At 40.1% G+C, this 22,544-nt stretch overlaps 2 protein-coding genes across 2 annotated transcripts in view; one reads left to right on the top strand and one right to left on the bottom strand.

Moving 5' to 3' along the window:
• Positions 1-2: 2 nt before the first annotated feature.
• Positions 3-1,375, top strand: Cldn23 (claudin 23; the record flags this gene model as incomplete). The annotated part of the gene is made up of 2 exons (XM_010622300.1): positions 3-379; positions 564-1,375. Coding segments are annotated over 2 exons (474 nt in total), but the record flags the coding sequence as incomplete, so codon positions are not given.
• Positions 1,376-7,552: 6,177 nt separating this feature from the next.
• The window catches only part of LOC104860973 (low-density lipoprotein receptor-related protein 2), a 48,043-nt gene continuing 33,051 nt past the window's right edge, over positions 7,553-22,544 (bottom strand). The window contains exons 24-31 of the mRNA XM_033765390.1: positions 21,518-21,719; positions 21,265-21,429; positions 20,799-20,999; positions 19,417-19,966; positions 18,903-19,028; positions 14,699-14,809; positions 8,392-8,491; positions 7,553-7,804 (exon numbers count right to left, since the gene is read on the bottom strand). Of these exons, the coding sequence (XP_033621281.1) occupies positions 8,433-8,491; positions 14,699-14,809; positions 18,903-19,028; positions 19,417-19,966; positions 20,799-20,999; positions 21,265-21,429; positions 21,518-21,719 (1,414 nt within the window). The 3' untranslated portion in view covers positions 7,553-7,804; positions 8,392-8,432. The remainder of the gene's footprint in view (positions 7,805-8,391; positions 8,492-14,698; positions 14,810-18,902; positions 19,029-19,416; positions 19,967-20,798; positions 21,000-21,264; positions 21,430-21,517; positions 21,720-22,544) is intronic.

Genomic DNA, 22,544 nt, shown 5'->3' with positions numbered 1-22,544 from the left:
TGCTGGCGGCCCTCGGCGTGCGCTGCTGGCAGAAGGAACCGCACTTCGCGCTGGCCGGCCTCTCCGGCGTCGTACTCTTCGTCGCGGGCCTCTTCAGCCTCATCCCGGTCTCCTGGTACAACCACTTCTTGGAGGATCGCGAGGTCCTGCCCGGCCCGGCCAGCCCGGTCACGCTGCAGGTTAGTTACAGCCTGGTGCTGGGCTACCTGGGCAGCTGCTTGCTGCTGTTGGGCGGATTCTCCCTGGCGCTCAGTTTTGCGCCCTGGTGCGAGGAGCGGTGTCACCGCTGCCGCAAGGCGCCCTCCGCCGGCCCGCGCCGCAGTAGCATCAGCACCGTCTACGTGGACTGGCCTGAGCCGCCAGCCCGGTCACGCTGCAGGTTAGTTACAGCCTGGTGCTGGGCTACCTGGGCAGCTGCTTGCTGCTGTTGGGCGGATTCTCCCTGGCGCTCAGTTTTGCGCCCTGGTGCGAGGAGCGGTGTCACCGCTGCCGCAAGGCGCCCTCCGCCGGCCCGCGCCGCAGTAGCATCAGCACCGTCTACGTGGACTGGCCTGAGCCCTGAGCCACGGGGAGCAGGACAAGGTGGCCGCCTCCCACAGCGCCTCCTCACGCAGCACCCAGCCCTACCACAGCTCGCTGCCCTGCGACTCTGACCTGTAGGTGCCCTGGCCCAGCCCCGAGTGCTCCACACAGGCTCTGAGCTCAGCCTGGGTTTGAGGGGCACCAGGAACTCTTTCTGCCCTGTCCCACCTTAAATCTGTGCGCTGCGGAGCAGTCTGCAACTTCCTGGCTCTGAGGTGGAAGACCCCACGGCAAACTTCCTTCCCTGTGGCCTTCCTTGGACGTTTAGTTCAGCTTTTCTTTTTCCTTCTTCTTCTTCTTCTTCTCCAGTTATCCGGTCCTCATAGAGTAACGGGCGTTTCTTATTTTCTTGCTGAAGGAGATTACAAAGGGTAGTGCCTTCATCCTGTTGAACATTGACAGTAACAGCAGCGAAAAGTTGAAATCAGCAAATAGAGGCTCAAAGGTGTTTTAATGCCTTGAAACTACAGTGTTTTAAAATATCAGTGTATCTTGTATCATATAATTATTGTATTTTTCCGGCTTTAATACTCCTTTCTCATGCAGGCTCAAAAGGCCAGTGTATTTCTGTCTGTTTGAAGGAGGCTCCTAAACTGAGAGCCATGTAAATGCCACCAACTTTCTTGGCGCTCACAGAATGCAGTAACCTGGAGTACTCATCTACTTCATCCTACATAAGTAAGATTTATCTTTCTTATCACTTATTTTGGTGTGAAAGGTGAGGTCATTCAAAAGTTTTTATCTTCCAATAACCAGGAGAATGAAGACATTAACATTTTATTGCCCTATTCCTTGGATTCCTTGCTCTGGATATAGAGGACTATAGATTTACTATTTTATACAAAATAGAACCTCTTAGTGGCATTTGGTTAATGTCTATATGTCTATATGTATATATCTTTTATTTATAAAGAAAAATTTAAAACAATCCATTTCATTTACTCACAAAAGTGTCTTTGTCTCCAGCACAACCTTCTGGAGTTTTAGTATTCATTACTAACAATTTTCTATCTGCCTGGGCAATATTCATGAAATTTAGCACTCAGATCTTTGTAAACCTTTGCATTAGATTACCCAATAGATTAAGAAAAGAAGCCAGCAGGCCCCACTTAAATCCCTGATTGCTTTGTTTTCGGGATCCTGCTGTTTTCTGCAAAGCCAAGTCTATTGTTGAAAAAACTAGAAACACCGGTTTTCACCTGAGGTGAGAGTAGAAATCTTTTCCTCTTGTTTCAAGGGTGTTTGAAATCAGAGGTAGGCTCTCTGCTCCCTGAGAGAGACTACCTGGCCAGGAGGGCTGGTTTTTACTCCTAGTGGTTAATTTGAAGTGGTTCCTTTAACTGGCTGAATCTCATCTTTAAAACCTGCCCTTCAGAAGTGGAAACCCTCAGTGCAGTAAGCATTGCTAATACAAAGTTACAATGGAGCTAACTGAACAGTACATACACTGGGAAGGTAATAGACATCCGTACTCTTAACACTTTGCAATAGAATCACCTGATTTTGAGACTTGACTTGTGTGGGTATGCCACTTTGTGGTATTTTTCAAGTGAAGATTCTGATACTGTAGGTCCAGAGCAGTGATGAGGAAGGAACCTTTTAGAGCTTTTAATGGTGACAAACAGCTGGGCCTCCACCACTGGTCGAGAGGCCCTGAAACTTTTTCTTAAGGGGCTCCCCTGAGATACCGTCAATGCGTCTGCCAGTGCCCAGATCTGTGGACCACACTTAGAGTTGCAAGGCTTTCACTGAGACTCCCTTCAACTGCAACCCCATCTGGTGGCTCACAGTCAGACTTTGCATTGAGGGCCACTTCGTGGAGGGTTTGGTAAGTTACTGTGGGGAACAGAATAGATGGAAGGCATCGCTGACCTTTTCACCTAAGGGCCTGAGAAGTCAGGACTTAACAAACAATGTAGAGATGCTGGGATTCTGGCAAGTACCGATTCTATCCAGCATCACAGTTTCAAATATTTCCAGAGAAATTTTGGTAAAAACAAAACTGGTGTTTTATACGTTCTACTTTTTTCCCCTCCAAAATTATTCTCCAAGGGCTTATCTGCAAAACACCGTCATGATTAAGATGTGCTCAGTGAAAGTTAAAGATCTTATTTTGCCTATCAAGAAAAATATAATTCCTTTAAGAAATATAGATTGCTTTTTTCTTCTAAAAATATTCAGGACAGTGTGGAAAGAGACTCCTGTGTGAGGCTGGGATCTGTTCTGGGTCTGAGAGTCATTCTCTGCCACAAATGCCAACAATAGCCAGGATGCTGGAGGAGAGGGAGTCACAGGAGTCCTGCTGTGTGTGAGTGAGAATGAATCCTAAACGTGGTACTGAGTAGCCAAGCAACTACCCCTGGCAATGAACCTACTAAGGTGGAGTAGCCCGGCCTCCACACCCATGCAGCCATCACAACTCACTTTAACCAGTATGGGAAATGTGTATTCTCACAGAATGCATAAAATCTTTACAAGCTGACTCAGATTTGCCTAGAGGACAGGGACCTGAGAAAGTGGAGCCAAAGATATTGGCCAATTTCCTTTCCTCTGGCTGCATACCCTAAGAAGGGATGAGCTGTTGATCTACCTCTCAGGCTGTGAGAGGTGCTATCGGGCTTCTTTGGCAACTACCCTGCTGCTCCTCGCTTAGGTCATTCACCAAGTAAGGGTTTGGGCATCTGACATTTCACTAGCATGTCTGTGTTTACCATGGAAAACAAGACCATTTTAGGCCCCGCCCTGCCACACCCTAGCTTCAGAGGTAATGTATAGATGAAGACTAGTAAACCAGCATCAAGGAATGGAAGAAAAAGATCTGAGCAGACTGTAAGAAGGGGAAGAGGACCACACCAGGCACAGGGAACAGCACTCTCCAAGTTCCCCCACATATTTTGCTTTTACTTCATGCTAGAATATAGTGGTAAGTACAAAGAAGCAGGTGGTAGCAAATCCTGTCATTTACCCTTTATCAGGACAATAGCTTCTTTAAAAGGGAACCTGGTCAAATATGAACAATTTGATGTAGGAGTAGCTGCTCAAGGACCAAGGTAAAGACAGCTCCATGATGTAGTAGACAGATCAGACACCAGAATCTCCGTGACTTGTCACTCTCAGGAGTGCTGGAAATTTTTCTAATCATAGTCTCTCCCTCACACCCACCTAATATCTCTAATCTGACCCTCCTGAAACAAAGTTCTGTCATCCCCTTTAAAGGAAAGATGACATCTCAAGATCTTCATATACCATCCACTCTTAGTTTCAGTTACTTTCATGATTTGGCCAAGGTCTAAGTTTCTAATCCTAGTTACTTTCCTACACATATCCACATCCTAAACTTCCTCCTGCACGATTTAAAGGTCTAAGTTTCTAATCCTAGTTACTTTCCTACACATATCCACATCCTAAACTTCCTCCTGCCCACATTAGCTTAGAGGTGTCACATTTGAACATATCACTTAGACATGGCTTAATTTTTGCTGCATTTTTTTGTTTTACCTCTAAATTAAAAGTAAAGATATAATTTCCATTTATTTTTAGCACTGGAATGAATACCACCACTTTTATGTCCATTATTAATCAAATTACTTTTACTTTTGGAAATGAGCCCAGGGCCTCGTACATGCTAGTCAAGCACTTTACCACTGAGCCTCATACCACCCTGTAATAGCTACTTCTAAACAGTTTTTCTGTACACAAGTGCATCCTTATACTCAACTTGTCACATACAAAGAAAATACAGGTCACCAAAGGCCACTAACCCCCAAACCATAGGGCAAAGTCACTATAGATGGCTCTTTCTCCCTGTGTCAGAAGGAAGGAAAATAAATAACTCAGTTATGACTATATATAAAACATTTGAAATTCTTACCCAACTTCCCCATCAACCTTTCCACACAGTCTCTGTCTCCTCCCTACACACATTAAAATGGCCTCCTCCTAGTCATCTACTATTAAGCCGGACTGAGAATATGACAACAAGGCTTAACTCGTTCAAATCCAGGGAAACACAGACAAGGCTCTGAGGCGTGACAATGCTGACTAGGGGCCTTGGTTCTTCAGTGGGGCCCATGGAGAGAACCGCTTCAGACCTGATTTAGGTATCGCTCCATAGCTCTTGTCCAACCGGCCTCCTCAGGTTACACAGACTGGCAAGTAGTGGAGCCAGAAGCCCATGTGTAAACCAGTGTGACTCTTACGTGCAAGAGAGCCTGAAAGGGTAGTGCACACTTTTCACAGGGACCAAGCACCTTTGTCACCTATGTGGTAAATGGCCCTGCCAACTCCTTTCCTGCCACCATGGGCAGCACTCATGCCAGTGGCTCCCAAAGAGGAGCTTCTCACCCCTAGGCTCAGGGAGACCAACGAAGGTCACTACATTGTCCTACTGCTCGTGTGACTCACGCCTTGGGTGTAGACCTTACTCCTCCTGGATCTGTTTCCCCATGTGTAATACTGGAAAGACTGACCTAGATATTACCCAAGGGCCTCACTAACATTAATATTCTGAAGGTGACAGATAAGACTTAGATGAGGCTGAGAAGAAAGGAAAGAACTTTGATCAGGAGAGGCTGAAGAGGGGATGACCTGTCGTGATAGTAGTAGTTGGTCTGAGAGCAGCCGACTCCATATTCTATCTCTCCCTGTGTCTGAATTCCATGAGCCTCTCAGGGGTTAAAATAGTAGAGCCTTAGTGAATTGCTCTCACTGTCCATGACCTCTCCCCCACTTGGTTCCTAAAGAGAATAAATGTAATGCTCTTAATTTAACTCTTAATTGCTAGCAACTGACATAAAAGGTCAAGTATTTTGTAGGGGTCTGTTGCCTAATGCATGCACCAATGAACATTTCTGAAGCTCCTTATTCTTCTAAAAGAAAACTCAAACCTACTACTATGCTGCAGAAATTGAGCTCCTAGAAAAAAATTCAGTTTTTACGTCAACCACAGGCTTACTGCTTTATCTATTAGATGTAAAGAAATGAAGAAATTAACATGTAATTATAAATTGTCACAATGGATAAGCCACTTCTACAACTTACAAAAGGTTATGAAGTTGACATACTAAAACCAGTTTAGAAGCCTGGCATTGTGGAGCACGCCTGTAATCCCAGTACTTGGGAAGCTGAGGCAGGAGGATCACTGTGAGTTCGAGACCAGCCTGGGCTACATGGTGAGTTCCAGAGCAGTCTGAACTACATAGATCCTGTCTGAAGAAACCAATAAATAAATAAATAAATAAAACCAGTTTACAGAGAAGGCATGATTAAAAAATCAATAAATATCAAATCTCAAGTATATATAAGATTGTCTTTTGATAAAAAGGCTTTCAATATATTTTAAAACTCTTTAATAGAAAAAGCATAATAGGATAGATTAAACTAGATCTCGATGTGAAAATACTCTGACTTATAGTTATAGGAGACCAAAGATAGGAAAAGGTATAAATAGAGATAGGAAGAAGTATAAATAAGGGAAAAGGGTAATGTATGAAATACAAGGAGGTTTGGCTACATGCAGCTGGTTCCCTTTTTCCCACAAAGAGGAAATAGCAGGTGTTTCTGGGACCTGAACCAGAAATGGCACTTGCAGAATAAAAACATAGGTTTAGAGTAACTTTCCAGCACAGAGCCTGTGGCAGCCAGCTGAGCAAGCGCAGACACAAGCCCTGGACAGGTGGAAAAGAAGGTTTAATTAAAATCTGATGAAGACCCAGGCAGTAAGTCCACGCTGTCCAGAAAACCTGGCATCCTTCATACATACTTTTGAGCTTCATTCTTTTGTGTAATTTTATGCATTCTGTGTATATTGGGAGGTGGAGACTTGTCAAGAGCAAAACTGACTATGAGGCTGGGTCTTGGGCGAGGTAGCAAGAGAACCCGAATATCTCCACACTTGAAAGGGAGTAGGGTATGGTGGTGCTGAGGTTTTACTCAGACACAGTCGAGCCACTGAAGCAACCTGAGGTTTGCTTAGTCCTCAGCCACAGACACACAGCTCAGCCTCTTCAGGAAAGGTGGTGCCCTTCACATTTGTTCTTTCCAAGTTGATCTTCACTTGAAAATTGTCATACTTTCTTGAAAAGCACCGTTTATTGTATCTATTACCCACAGTAATAAAGCCCAGGACTCCCCATGCTTGTAAACTCATTCTGCAAAATACTAAAGTACATGAAAAATCTAGAAACAATTCAAGCAAAAAAAAAAATCTTCCAAATGAATTTATTACAATTTAGACTCATTATTTGATTCAGTTACTATGGTAAGCAGTGTACAGGCATTTTTGCATTTTCAACTCATGCTCAATTGGCCTAATAATGTAGGCTCTTATAATGCCACTTTTTAGTACTGGGGACACAGATTTAGAACTAGGTATATATCCAAGGTTGTTACTGTGAAATTTTAGACCATATGCCTGCTTTGTTACCCTGTTTACCACCACAGAGTCAATGTCTCTGATTTGGTTTGAATACAGTAATAATAAGACAAGCAGACAAGCAAATCATTAGCCGTGCAAGCATCTGTGTGTACTAAGCCAAGCAGGCAAGAATTGGGTGAGGTGAACCCTGGTGCATTTCAGTACTTGATGTTGCTGGCTATGGTACCCACATACATTTTTTTAAAAAATAAGCTTTAGACAAATCATGTGTCTGAGCCTCTGTATCTATAAAGTATATTCATCTGGGCTACTAATTTCTAAATGGGAGCATAAGAAAAACACCTTTTATAAATTCTCAGCAAAAAGAAGTACCAACTAACTTAGTAAAATCTACCTGAGAGAGAGAATGGTAGGAAATTAATACCAAAACATCCACTACTCTGCAGAAACTTGGCTTTCATCCCAAGAGGCACAGGGAGGACTGCCATGGATAAAATGAAGAAACCAGAGGATTAACTAGCTCAAAGTTATTGTCAGAGCCAAGATTTCACTCCATAACTTCTGACTGGGCCAGGAACCCCGGGAGTAGACAGCTTTTGTGGGTGAGTTATAGCCTAAGGTGCGTGGAGATTGAACTGAACTCTGTCTAACTGCACTCATGGATATTCCATTAAAAAAGATGATCTCCTCCAACTTAAAAAGTAATTATGTTAATAAGTAATTACCATTTACCACAAACTATTAAAGAAGATTAAACAGTACACAATAAAATATATAAACATTTTATTGGAGTGTTTTAGCTTCTTTTTTATAAGATCAGTCTGTCCGTAAAGATGTTAGCAATTCCTGTGGAAAAGAGAGAGTTGGAGTTATACTACATTAAAACAAAAGAGAGAAAAAGAGAAAAGGAAAAAAATGGAAACAAAGTCTTTGTAAATAGGGAAGGGTGGAGCGGGGAAGGGAGGCTAGGGGAATGGGGAAAAAATAAGAACCAAGGCCTGTCATGTAAAGGTACAAGATCCCAGTGATGAATGTAACTGTACTGTATACCTAAAATATACCAATAAAAAATGCAGAGATTACTGAACTATGCAGAAGTTAGCAGAGAACACAGGCAGACCTGTTTCAGGAGTAATCCTAATAACATCCCATCCTACCCCAGAATAAAGCCAAGCCCCTTGTGGAAGTGCACTAAACATTAAATTTCTTGGTACTATTTCATACATGTTTCCTTTTGTTCAACATTAGTTCTTAAAACCACAATCTAAACAAAAACGTTACTAAGCAATAGTTTCACATGCCCATTCACAGTAACAAGAATCCCCCTTTAAGTTAACAGTGACTTTGACCCAGCTGGGATTGTTCAGCAAGGTTATTCTTACGTCTCCCAATCCACTTTCTTCAGAGAGACTTCCTGGGGTTCCTCAACATACCTGCTCATCATAGGCTTCATTGACAAAAATTTCACTATTCATTAGATTTTCCTCCTCTTGGTTATTTTCTTTATCGCAAGCCGAATTCCTTGAAGATGTTCTAGAATCAAAGAAACAAAGTCAGAAGAGTTGTTCTCTGAGCCAGAATCTTAGTCTGTGGTATAATTTAGAAGTGGACAGCTTGTCCTCTATATTGTAATAGAAACTATGCCCCATTTAAAATTTTCTTTTTAACAATGCAAAACAATCTAGAATGGGCAACACTTGATCAATTATTTGTTAGGAGAGATTGATTTAACTTCCAAAATGGTATCTTTTCTTCACTAAGGGAAAACAAATTATTGGAGTCAATGAAAACTAAATTCAAGGACAGCTAAGTGGCAGCTGAACACCAGTGAATTAAGAAAGCAGGTGAATGTAGCAGAAAGACCCAAGATGGTAACAAGAAGCCAAAGGGTAACTTCTCACTTCATCTCAATGTTATCTAGTCAGCTACAACTATCATTACCTTGGAAGAAGATATGCTAATTCTCCTGGCCTTTTCATTAGTTTGTGAAGGCAGGACAGAGACAGTTTTTAAAGTTTTAATAATCTCTATTTTTTTCATTCGTAGTCTACTTAATGTCCTTTCTCAATATACCGTTTCTTCAGTCAAATTTTAGTGTGTAGCCTAGTTTGTCAGAAGCATCATTTTGCTATTCTTGTTTCTTTAATGTCTTTCTTGCTCATGAACAAAACTTGATGTCTTTTTAAAATTTATTCCTGAGTTTCTTTTACCTCCACTTATGGATTAAGTTGTAACCTCCTTTAGTGCCCTAAATCTATATGCTGAAGTGCTAATCCCACAGAACTCAGAGTCTTTGAGGTGGTAATGAAGTTAAAAAAAAAAAACCCAAGAATTCTAATCCAATATAACTGACTTCTTTATAAGAAAAGATTAGGACACACACACACACACAGAGTGGGGGGGATATAAGGAGATATTAGCAATCTACAAGCCAAGAAATGACCCACAGAAGAAGCTAATCTTCTGATACCTTGATCTCGGGTTTCTAGTTTCAGAACTGTGAGGAAATGCTTTCTGTTGTCTATGGCACCCAGTATTTGCTACTGTATTATGGAATTCCTAGCCAACTAATATACCTCAGAACACATTTCCCTCCAATCACTGGAACTAATCTTGCTGCCTTATTGAAAGGGAACCTGCTGGTTTCATTCTGGAGATGTTATCACTGACAGCCACTGCAATCCATTTTACTTCCATAAGCTTCCTGCATCACATGGGATTATCTCAGGTCTCACTCAAAAACATGGTCCCAATTGTTATTTTTCCAGGTAATGTAACAGGCAGGTCTACACCGTTACCTAGATTCTTCCTCAGAAGACAAATTTATAGACATTAGCAATTGATGATTTATACCATCAATCCTATTAATCTTATTTTATAAGCCTTCTTTGGAACATGGATTTCATGAAGGCATTAATAGCCCCTCACCTTTTTAATTCATGTACTCTTCTGAAATATGTAAGTGTTCCCAGAGCTACCAGAACCACTGAGAAACCCAGGGTTATGCTGAGGGCTATGAAGCCAGAGACAGAGAGCTGTGCCTCCTCACAGAACTCTCTGCCGTGCTCTGTCAGACAGCTGCATTTTCTCAGCTCTCCTTCCACTGCACAAATTCCCCTCCCGTTACAGAAAGCACTTGTGCAGGGCATGTGTTTTGTCATCTGTGGGTCCTTAGGGTGAAAATGCTCTCGTCTTCCCTTGACCTCTGGGATCTCGCTCTGTCCATCAGGCATCTGAGTGGTTAGTGTTTTTCTGACAGGGTATCTCATTCCTTTGCGACCTGAGTATCCAAGTGTGGTCGTGGTAGTCTGGAGAGTGTGGGTTGCTTCTGGAGCCAAACTCTTTCGAGCTTCTGGTCTTTTAGGTGCTGCTGTTGAACGTGTTTTACCTGTATAGGCGCACACACACACACACACACACACACACACACACACACGCCTGTCAGTTAAGAGCCATATCAAAGGAACAAGAAATCTTAAAGCATTAAAATCTTCATAAGGCATTATGCTCTGTCCATCAGGCATCTGAGTGGTTAGTGTTTTTCTGACAGGATATCTCATTCCTTTGCGACCTGAGTATCCAAGTGTGGACGTGGTAGTCTGGAGAGTGTGGGTTGCTTCTGGAGCCAAACTCTTTCGAGCCTCTGGTCTTTTAGGTGCTGCTGTTGAACGTGTTTTACCTGTATAGGCGCGCACACACACACACACACACACACACACACGCCCGTCAGTTAAGAGCCATATCAAAGGAACAAGAAATCTTAAAGCATTAAAATCTTCATAAGGCATTTAAAATATTTGGTTCAGGACCACTGTATCCTATTTATCATATCATTCTACTTCTAAACAATGTCATGTGAAGTTTTAGTCAAGACACATCCTATAATTTACAAGGGAAGTTTCTTTGTTCTGTAAGGATTGATGTGGTAGATCAAAATAAATATTTGTACTACAAAGATTTTTCAGGTATAAGTAGGTTTGTCTGTAATTTTTTTTTTAATGTTGTGAGGCTAAACTACCTGTAGATTTAGTGAAATCTACCAGTTACAGATATAAAAGCAGATTTGGTGAAAGTGGTAGAAGGTATATACATAAGTCAAAGTGTAGACAACAAGTGCTTCCAACCGAAGATAAATTCACAAACTAAGTTTGGATTAAGGTATTGCCCCATTCTTTTCATTATTGTTGGCATAAGTATTATTCCTCATGAGAACATTAAAGATACTACTGAGTGGGAAAATGTTATTAGCAATAAAACAGCTTCTTGCCTCTGATTTAAGTTGGTGTTACACTTTGGATCTAAAATGCCCCCCAAAAGTCTCCTGTGTTCATAGCTGGAGTTTTAGGAAGGTGCCTGGATCATGGGGCATCATACTAGCCAGTGGATTAGTGGATTGATGAGTTCCTGTGCTGTTAGGAGGTGGGGCCTGATTACAGAGGTGGATCACTGAGGGTGTGACCTGGAAGGGTGCATTCTTGTCCCTAATTCCTCCCTTTGCTCTCTGCCACCTGGCTGCATTGAGTTGAGCAAATTTCCTCCATCAGGCCCTAATGTCATGCCAGAGAGCAAAAGTAACAAATGTCATTTTTTCTTGCTGATACCATCCCCTTTCTTTTCCTTTCCACAACAAAGGATTTCAAAAAACCCTCTTCATTAGCTAGATATCAGAATCAACTCTGGGATCAAAATTCATTTTCTTTCCTATATAGGATGAAGTGAGTAGGGGTAATAACTGATCTCTTAGCTAGGTTTTAAAATTAAGTGAATTAAAATTTAGAATTTAATGAAAAATCTGCCCTGTAATTTCCCTTTTTCAAATTTTTTCTTCACTGATCGTGACCACTTTCAGTCAGTTCTATAGCTTATGAGACTTGGAAACTACTTTAGCAATAGCTATAGAATTGGAAGATGGTTACAGCTGACTTAGGTATCATAGACACTCAGCTGGCTGGCCACACACTCCCTTTCCATGCAGGCACTATCTGGCCTGGTACTTACAATCATCTATACCTAGTTTTAAGTCCTAACACGTCAGTATTGCATTCTAGCATGACAGCTCTAGACAACTTCTCATGTGTTCATTATCAACTATGAGTTAGAAAGCGCTGCTTCCACTTTAAAAAGGGGGAAGCAGAACAGGTCAAATAGTTTGCCCAACCTCCATCCCCACAGCTGTTACAGTGTCCATATAAACTGAATCAAGTCTGGCTTAACTGAGTGCCATTTCAGACAACATGCAGCACAGTCCTCCATGTGCTTGCTGCGGTATACGTTACTTACAATCCATCTCATCAGATCCATCAGGACAGTCACTGTGACCATCACAAACTCGATCCATGGAAATGCATTTCTCACCATCCTTACAAGACTGCGATGGCACAGAGCACTGGACAGCTTCAATACATTTCTTTGCATCAGCCAAGTAGTACCCACTGGGACACCTGCAAGTCTGACCCTTGGGGTTTGGTAAACAGATGTGGCTACATCCTCCATTGTCTTTTGAGCAACTATTATTACCTGTAGATCCCCATCCCCACCCCAGAAAAATAAGGAATTAAATTAGGTTCAGAAGAGTCATTTGCACATTTTTTCAAACACAATATCATAATTAGAGGACACAGATTTTCTTCCCCAAGTTAGATAGCTCTTCACTTTAATTCCTTTTAATCAAGTAGGTTCTGAATAATTAGAGATTATTCTTTATAGGTAGTATGGCTTTAGAAGTTTAGGATGGCTTAAGAAAAATTGAGGGGACCTCTCACTAATCAAGAGTTTATTACGAATTGTGTTTACATCAAGCACCTGCTATCAGAACTAGAAAGATCTTGGAAATAAATCTTTTTATTTGAAAATATGGAATGTGTGGTGTTCATTATCCCTTTGAGGAACTGATTAAGTCAGCCATTTATAGCTTAGCATCATCCTCCAAGGTTTCTATCTTGAGCTTTAATCTCTAGTGAGGTTTTACCTTGTGACATATTCCAGGAGTTGTCGTGTATATGTGATACACATAAAACCAATAATAAAGTGACAAGAAGCCTCCTTCTAACTCTAAGAACTAAGCAACAGATCATGTATATGACCATTTATCAGTCTGAAGAATTATAAAAAGTTCTGCTCACAAGGCGAAGACTACAGGAGACTAAGCATGACTAACACCATTTCACGAGGTTTAGCTTTCAGAAATAAAACAAGGAAGAAGTAGTCTCTTAATGCTAATATATTTATTTATTGTACAGAATGGTATGTGTGAGTGATGAATTGAGTTCATAGAGCAGGCATTAACAAATTTCAACTATTGTTACCGTATTTAGCCTATCATTGCCCTCCTGAAATATTCAGACATGATAAATATGTCTGTGGGGAAAAAAATCTGAGCATCCTCAAGTTCATATGCAAGAATCAGTTAACATCAAAGGTAGATGAAAATGGCAATAATTACAAATCAGACTAGCTCTACTTTGGAGCTAAAGTGTTATTGCAATTGAACTGTTGTTGTTGTAACTCAGTATATAATAATAAATCTGAAAACAGAATCCAAGTGCTACAGATTGGATCATAACTATCCCCCAAAGATCCATGTGGTAGAAGCCTGCTCCTCAATGTTACACAATAGATGGAATTTTTAAGAAGCAAGGCCTGATGGGATATCCTTAGGTCACTGGGGACATGCCCTTTCAGAGGATTATGGAACCCCAGTCTCTTCCTCTTTTTCTTTCGCTTCCTAATCATGAGCCATGTGAGTAGTTTTGCTCTACCACATGCTCCTCCCATGATGTATTGCCTTGCCTAAGCTCAAATGCAATGGGGCAATTTATTGCAGACTGAAATCTCTAAAAATGTGAGCCAAAATAAACCTGTACACTTTATAAATTGATTATCTCAAGTATTCATTACATTAAGAGAGAGCTAACACACCAATTCTACCAACCTCTAGCCAGATACCTGCTAAATAAATAATAAGACTGGTTATGTACCTAAACCAAATTACATATAACTGCATAAAGACAAGAGGGTTGTGTATATCTATAGTAATTTGCCAAAGAAATGTTTTAATGTAATTAACGAGAAAAGCAAAGATATTTCCAGACAACATTGCATAGTAGTGTGTCCCTTCTATGTTAGTCAGTTTTCAATCACTGTGATAAAATTCCTCAGAGAAACAGCTTAGAAGAGAAAAAAATTTTTTTGGCTTCTGGTTTCAGAGGTTTCAGTCCATGGTCTCTTGGCTCTGTTGCTTCTGGGACTATAGTAAGTTAGAACATCATGGTGGGGCACATGTGATAGAACAAAGCAGCTCACATTGTGGAGGACAGGATGGGGTGGGGGGAGAGAAGTGGAAAGGGAGAGAGACAGAGAGAGAGAGAGAGAGAGAGAGAGAGAGAGAGAGAGAGAAAACAAGGACAAAGAAAGGACAAGGACAAAATGTTCCCTTCCAGGAACACACCAGTGACCTACTTCCACCAAGTGTGCCCCACATCCTAAAGTTTCCAATAATGCCACCACCTTCCAATAATGCCAACACACTGTGACTCCATCAATGGGTTAATCAACTGATGAGGTTAGAGCCGTTATGATCCAGTCACCTCCCAAAAGTCCCTCCTGTGACCACTGCTGCATCAGGGGCCAAGTCTTCAACACATGAGCTTTGGGGGACCAGTTCAGATCCAAATCATAACATCCTCCATGCACAAATTCAGTAGACTTTTGTGTTCACATAACCACTGTAACTTCACTTACCTTGTTGATTAACTGTACTATACACTTTTAAGTCCACAATCTTCTGGTCTACTTGGAACCACCAGTTTTCTGAAACTCCTTTTTGGCTGTACCATACTTTAGTGATTTGGGCTAAAAGAAAAGCCAATGTATAATCATTAACAAAAGCAAAATTTTATCTTAAAGAAACTCCCTGAGGAGAGAACATTGCTCAAGATGAATATTTTACTTATCTATCTATATTCTAGATGAATAACTAGAATTTTATACAATAGGTATACCTATAGTTTTCTAAATCTTGTATTTGATGAGAAATTGCAAAAGAAATAAAAACTACTATATACTTTACTATAAATAAAATCATATGTTAATAAGCTATGTCCAAAATATTCTCTTATGCTCAAACAGAAAAAGATAATATGCCACCTACATGCAGTTCATGCAATGAGTGAGTAATCCTTTTAAATAATATTCTAGTACAATATTTTTGGAAAGAGCTTATCTGCAACAAGAGTTATCAGTGCATCTTAGAATAGAAGGCAAAGGTTTAACCATATACCTAGCATATTAACATTTCAGGAGTACGATCTGAAAACTTGTTCCTGCAATTCTGATGTGGCCAAACTGGCCAGTAGACTGGCATTTGAAAATATAAAGAGACGTGTACTTTAAGTATTATTTTCTAGTTTTATCAAGTCTGAATGTGGTCAGAAATTTATACATAGAAATCTAGTATATACATAATAATATATTAGAAGAGTATCACTTAGGACAATCCTTTTGAAATGTCAGGAGTGCCATAGTGGATATGCTATAATTCAACTAGTAATCTCATGTGTATTTACTTAACTAAGATAGGCACTGTTTCACTTTATAGGTAAGCTGTTTCAGCTACAAACTGACAGAGCAGGTATACCACTGAGTTCCAATACCATCCCTGGCCTAGTACACTCTGTACTATACCATTACAATAGCTTGGATAAATATTCCTCAAAGGCCTGTGTGTTGAAGGCTTAGTCTTCAGCTTACTGGAACATTTAGAATGTGAAGCCTTGGCCTCTCTTCTTCCTTTCTTTTTGCTTCCTGGTTGCCATGAATGAGCAACTTCCTTTGCCACATGTCCCCACCATGGTGTACTGTCTGTCTCACCAGGCCCGAAGGCAACAGGACTTTAGCAACCATGCATTGACATCTACGAAACCATGGACCAAAATAAACTCTTCTTCCTTATAATTTAACTATTACAAGCACACTATGACACTAACAGAAAGCTAATGTAATCATCTTCTCTTTAAAAGCAGAGAGCCTCATATGAAAGCCAGAGATTTTAAAAAATGAATAAACACAGAAAGAATAATAATGATGATTGCCTCACAAGTGCAAGGTCCTGAGTTTGATCTCTGGTAAAAAATAATAATATAATAATAATAATAAGCTTTAAACTCTTCAATGAAATTAAAAGGGAAACAATACTCCCCAATTCATTCCCCAATCAAAAAAGAGAACTACAGACCAATCTCCCTAATGAACATAGATGCAAAAATCCTCAATAAGATACTAGCTAATAAAATACAGAAGATCATCAAGAAGATCACACACCCTGACCATGTTAGATTTATCCCAGGGATGCTACAATGGTTCAGCATACATAAATCAATAAATGTAATACACTATATTTACAGAGTCAAGGACAAAAACCATATGATCATCTCAATAGATGCAGAAAAAGCATTTGAAAAAATTCAACACCATTCATGATAAAAACCCTACAGAAAATTGGAATAGTCTTTCTCTCAACCAGGTAAAGGCTATTTATGAAAGACCAAAAGCCAATATCATTCTAAATGGTCAAAAACTGAAAACCTTCATGCTAAAATCAGGAACAAGACAAGGATGTCCACTATCACCACTACTGTTCAATATAGTTCTAGAAACATTAGCCACAGCAATTAGACAAGAGAAAGAAATAAAAGGAATAAAGATAGGAAAGGAAGAAGTTAAGGAAGAAGATAGGAAAAGAAGAAATCCCTATTTGCTGATGAAATGACCCTCTGCATAGAAGACCCCCAAAAAAAACTCTGCCAAAAGACTTCTAGACTTAATTGAACAGGTTCAGTAGAGTAGCTGGATATAAAGTCAACACTCAAAAATCAATAGTCTTCTTGCACACAAATAACAGATTCACTGAGAGAGAAATTAGGGAAATAATTCCTTTCACAATAACATCCAAAAAAATGAAATGTCTAGGAATCAATCTAATGAAGGAGACAAAGACTCTACACTGAAATTTACAGCACTCTGAAGAAAGAGATAGAAGAGGATATAAGAAGCTGGAAAGACATCCCTTGTTCCTGGGAAGAATCAACACAGTGAAAATAGCCATATTTCCAAAACTGCTATACAGATTCAATGCAATCCTGATTGAAATCCCAATATTATATTTCACAGAACTTGAGAAAACAACCCAAAAATTCATTTGGAATCAAAAGAGGCCTAGAATATAAAAAACCATTCTAGGCAACAGAGACATGGCAGGGCATTTCGTAAGTCCCAACTTGAAACTATACTACAAAGCCACTGTGCTAAAAACAGCACAGTACTGGCAAATAAACAGACCCAAGGATCAATGTAATAGATTAGAAGATGCAGAAACACCACCCAACATACTCTCCTACCTCATCCTTGACAAAGGAGCTAACCATCCTCACTGGAGGAAAGAAGGCCTCTTTAATTAATAGCGTTGGAAAAATTGTCTTTCAACCTGCCAAAGATTAAAACTAGATCCTATCTTTCACCATGCACTAAACTAAATTCCACGTGGATTAAAGATCTAAATATTAAAGCAGAAATACTAAACTTACTAGAAAGTAAATTATGTAGAACTCTTGAAGACATTGGCATAGAGGACTTTACGAACAAATCCTCAGCAGCATGAGAACTTGCACAAAGAATTGCCAACTGGGATCTCATTGTGTTAAAAAATTTTTCAATGCAAGAGAAATCACCAAAAGAGCTAAGAGACAACCTACAATGTGGGAAAAAAATTTTACCAGCTACTCCTCAAAGGAATACTATCTAGAATATATAAAGAACTCAAAAAAAAGATCAGAACCCCCAAATACAAAGACCCAATTCAAAAATGATCATATGAAATGAACAGACAATTGTCAAAGAAGTAAAAGCAGCAAATAAATATATGAAAAAATGTTGAACATCACTGGTTATCTGAGAGATGCAGATGAAAACAACTCTGAGATTCCACCTCACCCCATAAAGAATGGGTGCTATCAAGAAATCAACCAATAACAAATGTTGGCACGGTTGTGGGGAGAAAGGAAACCTTCTCCATTGTTGGTGGGAGTTAGGACTGGTGCAACCACTGTGAAAATCAATATGGAGATACCTAAAAGAATTAGCATTAAAGTTTCCATTTGACCCAGCTATCCCTGTGCTGGGTATCTTTCCAAAAGAATGCAAAGAATTATACCACAATAATATATGCACACCCATGTTTATAGCAGCACAGTTTGTAATAGCTAAAACTTGGAAACAACCCAAATGTCCCTCAGCTGGAGACTGGATAAAGAAAATGTGGTTTTTCTATAAAAGGGAGTACTACTCAGCCATAAAGAACGAGAAACTAGAAACATTTATATCAAAATGGATACACATTGAGACTATACTCTTAAGTGAAATAAATAGGACACACAAATACCGAATAGTTTCCCTGGTGTGAAAAAGTAATAGTGTAAATAAGGTTCAAATGGTATAATTGAGAGTGTGAAATAGGAAGAAAATGGCTAAAGGGGAAGTGGGAAGGGGAGGAGAAAGGAAATAAGGGAAAAGAAAAATGTGAAAAAAGGAAAAAATGGAAACAAAGTCTTTGTAAATAGGGGAGGGTGAAGGGGGTGGAGGGAGGGCAGGGGTATGAGAAAAAACATGAATCAAGATATATTATGTAAAGGTACAAGATCCCAACGATAAATGTGCTGTTTGATTTAAATGTACCAATAAACTTAGTAAAAAAAAAAAAAAAAAAAAAGAATAAACAAATAAATCAAGGAATCATTGTTATACATTCTTTTTCGAGTTAGGGAAGTTGCTAGTTATACTTCCAGCGAAAGCCACTTCCAAAGACAGGTTCCTAAGCAGAAGCAGATCCTCTTTGGGTTATAAGGAGTAAATTCAGATTGCAAACACAATCAGATATAGAATCAAGACATACTATCATCAACTGTTGTCCAGAACATCATGCCTTGACCACATGTAAAGAGGTTAAGGCCCCAAATTCCTCTGCGGTCTACTCTGTGTCTGGAGCCATCTTGCTGAATGCTTTCTATGAGTCCTCGCCCTAGGAAGAGAGGTTCAGTTAATTTCATCTATTCCAAACATCTATAGCTCTTTATGTCTAGTCCTGCTTTACCTCCAAGAGGTCACTATCGCCACTCATTCTCGAAGGCAGTTCGGCTTCATTCTCCCTTCTCTAACACAAATTTACAAAGATTTGTTCATGCATATTTATTTTGTTCTCAATTATATTTCTTTACGAAGGGGAGACTGCATGACTCTGTGGGTCATAACATGCTACTCTGTGCGAAATATATTGGCAGAAGATGTAAACATGGGCCTAAAAATCTATTTGCTGTTACTGCTGAAGACCAGAGTGCACTACTTCACTATTTCACTTTGGCTCAAGGTCTCTCAGGTTCATGTTTAGAATGTGGATAACAGCAGCTCACCAGAATCAGCCCAGTACAGTCGAGTCCCTGAATCTGCAAAGGCCAGGCCCACTGGCACCTGGGACTTCTGCCATAATATTTTTCTCCCACTGCCATCCATAGTGGCACATTCGATGCTGGACCCATGACTGCCATCATCCCAGGGACCGAGGTCCACGAAGCACATGGCTGCAGCAGGCGGGTGCAGAACAACAGAGGCTGGATGGGAAAGATTTTCTCGAAGCAAGACAATGGGATATTGGCCTTTTGAGGAAGCTACATTAATCTGGGGATTCTCACTGTCAATCCAATATATGTTTCCACTGAGCCAGTCCACAGCGAGGTCAATCACAGACCCTTCCACAGATATGAGCTTCCTCCAAGAAAGTGTCCCAGATTCTTTAAGCCTCAGTAGCCTGATATCACCATTATTCAACTCAGAAAGGTACAAGGCCTTTTCCTGCACAAGATAATCCACTGAGGCAAGCTGGTTCACACTGGTAAAGGGAAGTATTCTATGTTCTGGCAAAGTTGCTTGTCCTGGCAAAGCTTTGAGATTTTTCAGATAGATCTACAGAAAAAAAAATTTTAGGTAGATGGGTGGAATTGGTTGAATCTCATCTAATTTCATATTTTAATTCTGGGTTAATGAGACCACTTTTAAGTTCAAATTTTTAGTACTTTTATCTTCTAAAATCAGAGATCAGTTATTTTCTTCCCTCCCTAGAGCTTCAAGCACTGAAAATTTCTAGAATCCGTATTTTGAAGACTTGCTTTTCTGTTAAAAGTCCTCCTCTTTAAATGAGACACAGCTAATTAATATCTCACTGAAACTGAAGCTAGTCTCCCACCTCAAAATCTATTTTGTCATTTTTAAAACACCACAGTTGGCAGGTTCTCTGGATGGTAGAAGTAATGAGTGATTTACTTGTTTATACTCTTTATTCACCTGCAATTTAGACAAATCTTTTCCCAAAATGTCCTTCCTCAGGCTTGAACCCAGGGGAACTGCTTGAATTTGAAGGTACTATCCTGAGTCATTAGCTACAACCTAGACACTAAACAAAATTTCACTCTCTGATTCCTAACTTGACTGTGCTCTGGTGTACTTATCATTTCTTAGGGAAATTTAAGTAGATGGGGATCTTCATTTACTTACTGTCAGAAAAAAAAAAACTTTACTTGGGTCATATCAGTCTTTTTATTATGGCCGAGATATTTTATTTTTGATCGTGATAGCACCCAGCCCATAGTCAATACTAAAATGTAAGAGTATTTGAAGAATATTTTAAGGAAAAGGGCAATTTACCAGCTATAAATGTATGTGGAGAATTCAAATATCCAAAGTCTGATATGGAACACAGAGCAAGCATGAGCACACGAGGGAAGCTTCAGGTCAGTACCTGTGTAATAACTGTGGGCAGTATGAGGAAGATGAACGCAGACTCCTGGAGTGGTACACAGCTGAGGCCATCATCTGCAAGCAAATAGCCAACTGGGCAATGGCAGCTTCCCTTGGATCGGGGCCTCAGAAGGCACAAGTGAGAACATCCAGTGTCCAGGCAAGGATTCAAAGACTTGGGCTGTAGCACTTCGTGCATTATCTGGAAGGAAATAGCTAGATGCCACTATCTATTCTTGAAAACAGGACATGTACATTTTCCTTTCTTTTTATAGTAATAGAGACTGAGCCCAGGTCCTTGTGCATGGAGAGCATACTCTCTACTACTGAACTATATCCCCAGCTCAAATGTTGCTGTTTTAAACGTATAGATAGACATAAAGTTGACATTTAGGCAGGTCACACATACGCGTGCACACGCTTTGCAGGGAGAACTAGGGAGATATTTCAAAGAGCACATTGGACACCTTGAGTCCATAGGGCTGCCCAGAACGCTTGATGAGGACAGCCTGGCTCTTCCCTGTTATCTTCTGAACACGCTGTACCGTTCTTGTCTTCATCTCAGACCAGAAGACTTCATCTTCAAACACAGTGACTGAAAAGGGATTCTTGATTTGTGTGAGCTGCAACATCTAAAGTAGTAAAGGTGAACTTTCTGAGGTAAGTTCAATATAAGATGTGTGACATTTTAAATAAGCCTCATGTCTAAAGGACACTTACACTAATGCCAGTACCGTCAAGGTTGGCAGAACCAATGCTATGAAATTTGTCATCAGACCAGAATATCTTCCAACTTAACTGATCGAGAGCTATGCTAGTAGGCCGTCCGAGACCTTGATCAATGAGTATTTTCCGGTTGCTCCCATCCATTCCAGCTCTCTCTATTTGAGGTTCTTCTCCAATCTCAGACCAGTACATTAATCTATGTGAATAAAAGTCAACTTTAATATAATGCATTGCCTTGCAGAATATGAGTGCATTCCTTAAAATACTCACAGCCCAATTATTCTTTCCTCAACTTTAATGAGGTCTATTCTCTTTTTTTTCAGCTTTAATTGAGTTTATTGGTACATTTTAGGCATACAGTACAGTTACAATCATTGTTGGGATCTTGTACCTCTACCTGACAAGTCTTGGTTCTCATTTTTTCCCCTTGTCCCTGCCCTCCCTTCACCACCTCCTCCCCTCCCCATCTATAAACATTTTATTTCCATCTTTTCATTATCTCACATTTTTTTCTTTTCCCTTATTACCCTTCCCCTACCCATCCCATCTTCCCTACACCTTTAGCTCCTTTCTTCGCATTTCTCAATGTCAGTAATCTTATTAGGATCTTCTGTATTATTACAGATTATTCACACCAGAGGTCTATTCTTTAAATGTAATCGTGTAATAGTAAAAGACAGTTTTCCTCGAACTTACATGGTAATTGTTCAATCATCTTTTGAGGGTAAAGTTTCTATCATAACAGTTATGAAAAGCCTGCAAGTTCATTAGTCTCTTGCCTGGAAAACATCCAGGGAATAAGCTAGTACTATGTGCACAGGGATTCCTCAGACCTCATTCTTGACTGTAGGCTACTGGATATATCAAAACTTACTATTAATTTTCTCACAGATAAATTTCTAGTTGGAGGTCTTCAAAGAGTAAGAAAGAAGAAAGAGGGACCCAATAGGCGTTCCCTTTGCATCCTCGGTTTCCTGTGCATTTTCATACACATATCACCATCCCATTAAAGGAATGGGAA

This window comes from Fukomys damarensis, unplaced genomic scaffold (assembly GCF_012274545.1).
Source record: "Fukomys damarensis isolate Sample0158 unplaced genomic scaffold, DMR_v1.0_HiC HiC_scaffold_18, whole genome shotgun sequence".
NCBI lineage: Eukaryota > Metazoa > Chordata > Mammalia > Rodentia > Bathyergidae > Fukomys > Fukomys damarensis.
Note: the sequence above shows the minus strand (reverse complement) of the source record. Positions and strands in the feature narration are given on the sequence as shown.